This window comes from Anser brachyrhynchus (assembly GCF_964034855.1).
Source record: "Anser brachyrhynchus genome assembly, chromosome: 12".
NCBI lineage: Eukaryota > Metazoa > Chordata > Aves > Anseriformes > Anatidae > Anser > Anser brachyrhynchus.
In genome coordinates, this window is record NC_137707.1 from 11,718,250 (window position 1) to 11,728,681 (window position 10,432).

Genomic DNA, 10,432 nt, shown 5'->3' on the forward strand with positions numbered 1-10,432 from the left:
CACTGTGGTTGTTAAAAATGCTGTTTGCAATAGCAACTATAGCATGCATTTTATCGTATCACTTCAGCGTTCCTTTTTAGTAGGTACTTAAAATTTTTGAAATTAATATTACCAGCTGGGCAGAGACCTTGCTGACATTGCTGATTTCTGTCTGAGAGATGCTGGCTAGAAGCTGGAAGCCAGAAATGCTATTTTTACTTTCCCATAGGATGCTCAGTTACCCTAAATCCCTTTGCTTGTTCTGTGGCTGTTCTCCTATCCGCAACATGTGACACAATCCTTCTTCATTCCTCTAAGGAAGGAATGATAACTTGAGATGCAAATATTAATATATTTTTAATACTGTTGCAAAGCAAGCAAGCAAACAAATGAACAAAAAACAAACGCAAAAAACCACCTCTCACATTTGCAGACAAACTGAACAGAAAACTGACTATCTTCTTGGTTTAACCGATGATTTGTGCCGCAACCTCTTTTCCTTCAAAAATTAAAGTTGTCCTAAACTGCAGAATTTGCCTCTTCAAGAGTGGTATTTATTCATATGACTTAGCATTTAACTCTCTTATGGGTAATCCTACTGAAGCCAATTGGTTTACTTGAGTTATATGCCTGCATTTGCACAACAAAGGCTTGCAAAAGCTTGTATCAAAGATCCAATACGGCATTACTTACAAATAAGAACTCCCACTGCCACAGGCAATTAAACTGATTAGGAAATGCAAATTTGTTCCCGAGTAGAAGTTCCAGGAGGGAAAGGAATGATATGAGCAGTATCAGAAAGAACAGGGATTTAGGGCAATGACAGACGCCGTCACGTGTCGCTATCTATCGGCCAGACATCACCAAAGAGGAAGCTCCGCTCTCAGAAGCGTGCACACCGCATGCCTGCTTAGTGCTGTTTAGACATGCTGGATCCTTGGGCAGGATCAGTCAATGAGATTCTAGCTCACCGAAGCTAGTTTCATCTGAGGCTCTCAAATTAAGGCAGCCAGGAACCCTGCCAGCGTTTCCGATTGCTTGATAACAAGCACAAACAAGAAAGGCAAGTCATGCTGCAGTCTTATACAGCAGCGAAGACCCTAAGGGATGGGGAAAAAAGGCTCAGTATCAACCCCAGTTTGTGGTATGCTTTAGTCCATGATGTTTTTTCTCTCACTTTGACCTTAAAATGTAAGGTGAGGAGAAATCACAGGAAGTGGTACCTCCTGCTCCAGCCCTTCCCCTGCTGCTCCCATCAACATCCCCACAGTTTTTCATTTGTCTTACTTCATGTACTTAACGCTATTTAAATGACCTAAAAGGGCAGCATCAGCTGACCCTCTCACAGAGACACATGGTGTCATGGCACATCTCAGCAACTGTACAGATATCACAGACATCAGCCTCCTCTGACCAAATTAAAGTCCCGAGAAGAAGCAGGGAACATAATTTTGCTTCCCTGAATTTATCTGAGATGTTAAATAGGCTGACTTCTACGGTATTCAAGAGATAAGAAGTACATAGGTGAGACATAGCTGGTATCCCTTGATTTCTAAGTTTTCATTCTTTTCCCACATTTTTCACCTCTCTCAATTTACATTCCATTTCTGGAAGTGATTTGGGTTTTAACCATCACAGCTGAAACTTACTTCTGTAGTATTTTGTTTTGTTATTCCTCAGGTTTTGGAATATGCCTTCCCCTCCTGCCTCTTTTGCTCCTCCACTGTCTTCTCTCAACTCTTTTCCTTTCTTCTTCTTACACACTTTTGCTCCTTTCCTTACTCTGGTTATTAAAGGATTCTGTTATTCTTTGTGCCTGTAAAGGTTCAGTGTCTGATTTGTTAGCGTAGCCCCATGTGACAAAAAGTTTTGACTTCACACAAATGCAGCAGGAGGATGAAGTCTCCAGTTTATAAATCCACAAGTACAAGGAGGCTCGGTTATGACATGGGCCGTTCCTTTTCTTCCAGGGAGGTTCTGAAATAGTATGTATGAAAATATAATATGGTTTGGGATGTTGGGCTGATACGACGTATTTTTATAAGATTCATTCACAAGTGTTCAAGGATAACAACCTGCCTAGTAACTTTCTCAGGATGAGAAGACAAATGTTATAGAAAGGGGTGATATAATTTTGGTCGGCAAACACCCATAATTCTTTAAATTCTCACAAAAGAACAACCCTTCAACTGGTTTTACAATGAGTGCAAACATCTTTTCCTTTGTGTTATATTTCAAATTTGCTCAGTAACTTAGGTTCTCCAGGCCTCTGTGCCTTCACTATCACACACTACAGGCTGAGGCATTTTGGGACACAGAGAAACAGTGATTTTCTTCTTTTTGCAGATGCCTGACTTCTGCAACCTATAAAAACAGCATGTGCTATTTACATCATTCTCTCTTCTCGCTCACAGCGCAAGCTTTTATATTTAACGTAGCTATTTGTTCCCTAAACCTGATTGAACAGGGAATATTTTTACTAATCCAATTCAGCAAATTATAATTTTATCAGAACTGCCCTTTAGAAAGAGCTTTTGGAAACTGCTCTGTAACTCACTTGGAATACGTGCAGAGAGAGAACAGTTTGTTTTCCAAAGAGAAAGACTTCATCTCTCATTGAAAAGAAGCCCAACAACATAGTAAAACAATTGAGATTGCTAACTCTAATTTAGTTTGTTCTTTGTACTGTAGATAACTCAGCACCTTACAAGAAATGACCTTTAACAGTGAGCTTTCTTTTCAGGACCATGCACTGGCGTCAGGATTTAACGCGCCTGATAACGGGAAAAGGGGATGTTCTAAAATCAGCACTGTGGGGGCATCACGTTTACAAGCACACAGGCACACGATTCTTCTGCTTTTTGGTCTCTGCTCCTTGTACTTGTCTAACAATTTAGCAGCATCTAGATTTTCACAAATCCCTCACACCGCAGCTCACAAAAAGCTTGCTGTTTCTCTGTTGGCTCGCTCCATTTTTATAACACATACTGCTATGGTACATAATGGGTGTGTAAGGGATGGAAGTACATCATCGCAAACTCCCTGTCTCCGCGGCTTGTGCTTTATTTTTCTCAGTACAAAATAAAATGGTACACGATTTAATACACTGCTACTAATGTGGTTTTGCGCCTCAGTCACGGACCGGAGACGCCATTGCGGGACTGAGGCGGCGGCGCCGGGCTCGGCCGCCGATTGCTCCGGCCTGCCGCAGCGCGCATGCGCGGCTGTCCCCGGGGCGGCAGGCGCCTCCGCCGCTCCGCCGCCCGCCCTGCCGGCCATGGCCGAGGCGTATTTCCCCGTGGGTCCCGGGCTGGGCTCCGAGGAGAACTTCTTGTCGCTGGACGACATCCTCATGTCGCAGGAGAAGCTGCCGGGTCGCGCCGAGAGCAGCCTGCCCCGCCTGGCCTTCGCGCTGGGCCAAGGGGCCGCCGGTGGCTCGGGCGACTCGATCCCGGAGGTAACTCGGACTACAACTCCCGGCAGGCCCCGCGCGGGGTAGCCCGCGGCGGGCGGGCGGCGGGGCGGCGCGGGGCATGCCGGGAAGTGGAGGCGAGGGCGTCCTGCAGGTTTTAGCTGCTGTTTTTTTCTTCTTCTGCTTTTTTTCTCATTTGTGCAGGGCTCAAAGCTGGAAATACCCATGTGGCTGGCTAAAGGGTTGCACGACAGCAAAAGAAGAATAATTTCGGTGGAACTGCCAAAGATTTACAAGGAAGCCTGGAGGACAGTCTTCAGTGCTGATGCCAACGTGGTTGATTTGCATAAAATGGGGCCGTACTACTACGGGTTTGGCTCCCAGCTCCTGAATTTTGACAACCCAGAGAATCCCGAGATAGCTCAGACTATCCTGCAGGCAAGTATTAGAACTGAATCTTGAAATTTGGTTTTATGTCTTTCCATCTTCTTGTTCCCAGCTGCTCAGCAGTCTTCCAGAAAAATACCCTGTTTTAAACCAAATGACTTATAAATTCATTAGGGATTTCTACGTCTTGTTGTAGGACCCTTTTAGGCAACTGCACAGCCAGTGATAAGGCAAGGGGTAATGGCTTCCAGCTGCGCCAGGGGAGGTTTAGGTTGGAACTTAGGAGAAATTTCTTTACTGAAAGGGTTGTGTGGCGCTGGAATAGGCTGCCCAGGGAAGTGGTTGAGTCACCATCCCTGGAGGTCTTCAAGAAACGTGTAGATGTAGAACTTTGCAGCATGGTTTCGTGGTGGACTTTAGTACCAGATTAAAGGTTGGACTAGACGATCTTAGAGGTCTTTTCCAATTGGAATGATTCTGTGGTTCTAGTGATGTCAGTGCAAGCCTCAAGTGTTCATCCAGGCGTAGAATTTTAGCTTGGAGTTTCCACGCTGTAAATATGTTTTTTCAGAAAATCCTGTAAAACAGGCCTAGAGGACATGCAATTTTAATTCTGCCTTGCAGCAAGGGTACAGATTAAATAATTTGCCTTCTATTATTTTATTTTTCTAAACTGTTTTTAAAGCTCTCTAATGATAAGACTTTATACTGTCCTGGGCAATTGTTCCAGTGCTTCACCGTCCTAGTCTCAGGAGGTTTCCTACACTAAACTAAATCTGTTTCACAGCAATACAAGCTCTGTTCTGTTTGTCTCACACAAAGTAAATGCTGAAAACAGATGATTCTTTCCCTTCCTGCATCAGGCTATTATGTATTTGAACACTAGTTTTCTTCAATATGGGATAAACAGTCCCCAATTCATTTGATACCTCATTGTGGGTCTTGCTTTCTAACCTCGGATCTGTGCACTGCTGGTATTTTTCCAGTTGATCTGCCTCTGCTTTGACGTGCAGTGTCCGGAACAGCACACGTTCTACTGCTCAGGACCTGCCTTGTGCTCTTGAAAACAAAAAGATTACCCTGTGGATTTTCTAGACCGTGATGCTCAGACGCTCATCGTGTCACAGCATACCTATTTTTCTTAATAGCGTGACATTGACACGTGTTTGGTTTGCAGTCCACAGTGAGATGGTACAGACTGCATATCCAGACAATCATTCCTCATGCTGCATTCATACAGTTTACATTTGCTTTAATGTAGAACCTTGCATTAGTCCCAGCTGTATTACATCCTGTTGTTTTCAGACCATGTTTCTATTCTGTCAGCATCACTTGTGAATTATTGTTCTGCCCCACAATGTGCTTGCAGTCATCCCTCCTATTCCTGCATGTTGCTCGCTAATCTAATCGATATATATTCCATTAGTAAGCTCATTAATGAAATTGTTAAATGCTACTCGGTTCCAGTTAGCTTCCGGTAGAACTCCGCTCAATATGTTCTTTCTTCCTAACAGGAACTATGAATAATTGTCTTTACCAACCGCCTAGGGGCAGTTTAGCTAAGTCTTACAAGAGTGCCCCATGACTGGCATCCTGCCATAACAGGAAACTAACGCAGTCTGCCCAAGTCCCTTGGCAAATCCATGTTGGCCGTTACACCTCTCTTTATTTTCTTCCAGAGTTTTATGCATTTTATTTATTTGTTCCAGTATGTTTCCAGGAATTGATGCTGATGAATTTATAATTCCTTGGCTCTTCCTTCCTTCCTCCCTATCTCCCCTTTCTCCTTTAAAAGATAGATAACATCTTTGCATGTTTCCGGACTTTTGCAAACTCTTCTCTGCACCCTGAGCTTTTAAAGGTAACCACTAACAGCTCTGAGCTTTCTTCAGCCAGTTCTCTTAAGTAGTCTGGGATGATTGCTGTTGGCTTTTCTCGCTCTCTTTTCCTCTTCCTTCCTTTCTTTCTATAAAAGCTGGTGCAGAGATGCTTTCAAACACTGCTGCTTACTTGGAGTGGTCCATCGAAGGCTTGCTTTCTGCATTGAGGAGGTGACCACACCTTTCCACATCTTTTCTCTTTCTGCTAATGTACATCTTAGCAGAAGACCCAGTTTAGCTTGGTATGATTTCACTATGTTAAAAGTAAACAAGAGGGGAGTTGTGCTGTTTGACTTTAAAAAAGAAAAAAAAAAAACACCAAAAAACTCTCCCCCAAATGTTCAAGAGCTAGCAATAGAACATGTGAAAGTTAGCTATTTGGTGCTTACAAAGCCAAAGTGAGAGCTATAGAATAAACGTGTTTCTAAAAACCGCTTCTGAAATAAAGAAGCACAGTTTTCAAAGAGTTTTGACCTTTCTTTCTCCTCCCTCCTTATATTTTGTGTATAAAACCTTTAAATCTATTTGAGTGTAAAATCTTTAAATACGTCTTTCTGCTTTTTAAAGTATTATCTATTAGAGATTTGAGGCTTTGTGTGTGTGTTTGTGCTTTTAGTGTTTTTTCAGCATACCAAATGTGTTTCAATGACAGTTTAGCATAACTTCTGGTCCATTCACGAGTTGTAGCTTGTAAGTTCCTGCAACAGCTGCCACGGCGTGAGATCCAGTCCACCTGCACTAAAGCACTGATTGCTTCTGAAGTTAGAAGAGATTGTAATTGTGTTATGCCCCGTGGACTGCGCAAGCCTGTCACTAGGGAGCAGCCAAAATCTAATCCATGCCTGCTTCCCACCCAGCGTATCAGATACTCGCTCTCGCAGCTCATGCAGGAAATGGTTCGTCTTTGCATCCCAGATTAATAGGTGCTGCGTGCAAACAGGCTGCAGCTGGCAGACCCTCAGCAGCTGCAGGCAGATGGGAAGAGCTTCCATCTTCAGCTTCCCTGCCTTGAAAGCTCACGCCTCTAGCATTTGATCTGAAGGAGCCTCTGCTTTATCTGTCAGTAATTCTGCTTATCTTCTTTAGACGTTTATTAGCCGTTTTCGTCGTATCATGGACTCCTCTCAGAATGCTTACAACGAAGACACGTCAATGCTGGTGGCTCGGCTGGATGAACTGGAGCGAGCCTTATTTCGAGCTGGCCAGAAAGGGCTGAATGACTTCCAGTGCTGGGAAAAAGGACAAGCTTCGCAAATCACAGTTTCCAGTCTGGTCCAGAATTACGGGAAAAGAAAGTTTACGGATATGGATGGTTAAAATGCTGAAGAACATGCAGCTGCAATGAGGGACACTGAGAGATTTACAGTCTATCACAGAAAAGAAAGATGAGTCAGCTTTGGGAAAGGACGGACTCCTTGTCCATTAATGGGAATTCTCTCTTATGTCTTCGTATTAGTCTAGTGTAAATTTTAAAGGCAGACAGCAAGAATATAAAAAATAGATTGCATCACATCACCTGATAGCTTTACAGCTTACTCATACCACTCCTGAGGATTTGCAGTTATGGTGTTTGCTAAGAGGCTGAAAGGATGTGAGATGATTTTCTAAAAGGGTAATTGATATTTATTATTCTTTGTCTTCCAAATTGATATTTACAGTGTCAGATCTGTTTGGAAAAATGTGTAATTCTTTGTATTTCATCCTTCCCATTCCATCCTCCTAGGAGCACGTTTCCAGCTTTCCCATTCTTCGGAGAGCCCCAGTGATGCAAAAAAAAACATGTACAAACCGCACCGAATTTTTCCCATGTCTTGTGCATTGAGTTCTAACAGGTGCTCTCCATGAGGCTGGGGTTCTTATCGCTGGGTTTTGTACACAGTGTTAGTGCCTCGGAGAACAGAGTACTCAGAGTACTTTACCCACCCAGCAAGGGCAGTGGCCGCGCAGGTCTCGTGCTGCCTTGTCCTCTCTCTCCCTTTCAGCCCCTGCGGGCTCCATGCCACGAGTGGTGGGGGACGTTCCCATTCGATGCGAGTGGCTTTTGCAACGTGCGCATCTCTGCCATGGGTGTTGAGCTCCTCCAGTCGTTTTACAGAAGGCAAAAAAGAGGACAGGCTGGATTAAAAGCAGCAACTTAATGGAAACTGCCCTCCGTTATCAACCTCTGAGCCATCTGTTTTTCCAGGAGAAAATCTGATTGCTAAATGCAGTTGATAGTGAAAGGACAGAGCAAGTGAGCCGAGTTTCCTTCTTTCTGGTTTATCTGTAAAATGAGCCTAGTAAATGTCGTTGCTGCAAGTAGGAGCAGCTGGAGTTGGAACTTGTTAAAGAGCCCAGTGGTTACCATCCTGCGTGCGTGTCCTTAAACCTTACATGAAGTCACATTTGATGAATGGGAAATAGGAAACGTGGTTTGCTCTGTAGGAAGTAGTTCCTGCCATGATCCTTTGGAAGTGTGTACTGTTTTGTGGGTGCTTCTGAGCATCTATAGAAGGTGGCGTTTGGGGAGCACCCAGGAGGAGGATCCGGATCATAATGGTACGGAGTGCTTCCTGCTCCAGGAATCGCTGGGAGGCGGTGGCAGGCCTGACACAAAACCTTTCAAGATTTGATGTGCCAAGTCTTGTAGGATTTGTTTCTGTGCTTGCAAATGTGACTGGATATGAGATATTTCAGATATTTCAAACTGGAGATCTCAAGTACGGCGTGTGGTCATTCTGTGGGCCAGAGGAGCGAAAGCTCTGCCTGTGGAGGCCGCAAGAGGAGATGTGGGGCTTCACAAGCGCCTTGGCACCTGCCTGAGCAGCGCAGGGCTGGCTGTCCTGCTGCAGGAGGCTAATTGGAAGCTGTACCTGACAAAGTACATCAAATACGGGCAAGAATGTTGCTGCACTTAATGGCACGTAGTAGCCTAGGCATTTTCTTGTATCACTTGTATATTTTCTACTCCTGGATTATTATGCTGAATAAATATTTTTATACATTTTTCTTCATGTAAAGTGTCCACTGTTAACTGTCCTGCAACACTAAAACTAGTCACAGATAGGGAAGTGCAGGTCTCTGCGAAATGGTGGCCATGAGGGATATCGCAGCTCTGCTCATATCATTCCTCTTCTTTTTTAGGTAACGTGGTTGGGAGCTGTATTCGTGCAGTCAGGCGACCACAGAAGCTGTTGCTGACTAACTCACTAGTAAGGGCATTAGGAGTTTGTTCAGGTCTTGACAGGGACACTGCCAACCTGATACAAGCTATTGATTTTGCAAATCTACGTTTTTATGAAACAGGAGATGGATGGAGGCGATTCCATGTTACCTCAACTTAGCAGCAGAGCAGCAGGTGCAGCAGAGCAGCAGGTAGCAGGTAGGAGTTGGCTGTCCCTGCGTTCGTACCCTGCTGCTCCAAGAGTTGTAGCACAGGCTTCAAGTCATGTGTCAAAGCTGCAGTCAGTGCTTCAGCTGCAAGGGAAGCAAGTTCAACTCCATCTGCGATGAAAAGTATTCGAGATTCGGAAAGATTATTTTGAGAAGGTGGTGCCTTTGAGATCTAGTTGGTTTATACCCTGAATGAGTTGTTCCTCAGTTTCTGGACTGGTTTTGGTAACTGTCCAAACTCATTTTCCTACATTTGTAAAAGCGTTTTTCTTTGTTCTTGCTGGGAACAAAATCCAAGCAGGTGGTTTACACTTGCCAATGTTTTGTGCAGGCAGTTTCAGAGTGGGGAGAAAAAATCCCTTTTCCTTGAAGTAGTCCTTAATGTCACTGGCTTTTTGTAAGTGGCAATGTCACTTTTAGTAACCCTGAGTGTTTGGTAATAAACACCGTAAGATTCTTTAAAAAAAAATGTGGTCCTATGATTTTAAATTGCCATATTTCATTAGTAGATTTAATGTTCTGTTGGTTTTTTATTTTAATTTTTTTCTTACTTGCTGGAATGCTTTATTCTGTCTGGAAATACTTTGTTGTAACTCTAGGCACCCACTGCTTCTGAAAAGTCTTTAGCATAACTAACAAAAGACTGCTCTATAATTTTATGAACACAAACTGTCCTTTATGATTATACAGCAGCAAGCTATGTTAGAGGAGTTTGAACTTCTGTATTATCAGAATGGAACAATAAATCCCCATTACAAAGCCATACAAAAGAGGTATGAAAAGAATTTTTAAGTGTCATTGCTTCCCATGTCCCTCAGAAACTGCAAGGCTACTGAAATTTATCACAAAACAGTCCATAGACAAATTTTACAATATTGCCACAATGGTTTTCATTACTATCGAAAATAGGTGAAATTTGGGATGCTGGCTAGTGGTGTGTTCACGTAAGAATGTTTCTTTGGGTTTTGGTGACCTGCTTTCAAAGACCTACGAGCTGACATGGATCAGTCCTTTCCCAAGGTGAGGGTTAGTCCTGCCTGACCCATCCCAGGGTGACGTTTGTCCAGCCAGGCCTTCGGAAGCTGCTTCTGCTGCACAGCCGGCAGCCTCCGTAGGCAATGTGTTCCCGTGCTGGGCTGGAAGCCTGGTGAACAGAGGGAGCTCTGTATGCGCTGACACAGTGCAGTACAGGGGCACTCGAGCTTCCCAGCAGTGAACTCCTGTTGGAATGGTTACTGAAGCTGAAAAGCTTTCTTCACCGAAGTTTCACATGAACACTCAGCTCCTTTTCTCTCCTCCGTGTACTCTTTGAAGCAGGTGACACAGCCGTGGATATTTGATGCTCAGCGAAAAACAAAGAGCTTTGCAGCTGTGCACGCGCAAACTTTCTACCTATCCAAAT

General features: G+C 43.9%; 1 protein-coding gene across 4 annotated transcripts; it reads left to right on the forward strand.

Moving 5' to 3' along the window:
* Positions 1-2,449: 2,449 nt before the first annotated feature.
* On the forward strand, positions 2,450-9,800 carry GINS3 (GINS complex subunit 3). Of its 4 annotated transcripts, XM_080551975.1 has the most exons (4): positions 2,450-3,436; positions 3,596-3,829; positions 8,782-8,849; positions 8,944-9,800. In XM_080551975.1, the coding sequence occupies exons 1-3, from the start codon at positions 3,095-3,097 to the stop codon at positions 8,836-8,838; spliced, it is 633 nt and encodes a 210-aa protein (XP_080408101.1). In that variant the 5' UTR covers positions 2,450-3,094; the 3' UTR covers positions 8,839-8,849; positions 8,944-9,800. The 4 variants fall into 4 exon arrangements, with proteins under 4 accessions (XP_080408101.1, XP_080408102.1, XP_080408100.1 ...); XM_080551976.1 differs by lacking the exons at positions 8,782-8,849; positions 8,944-9,800 and adding an exon at positions 6,275-6,414 and having other exon boundaries at positions 2,476-3,436; XM_080551974.1 differs by having other exon boundaries at positions 2,479-3,436; positions 8,782-9,800.
* The last annotated feature ends 632 nt before the right edge of the window (positions 9,801-10,432 follow it).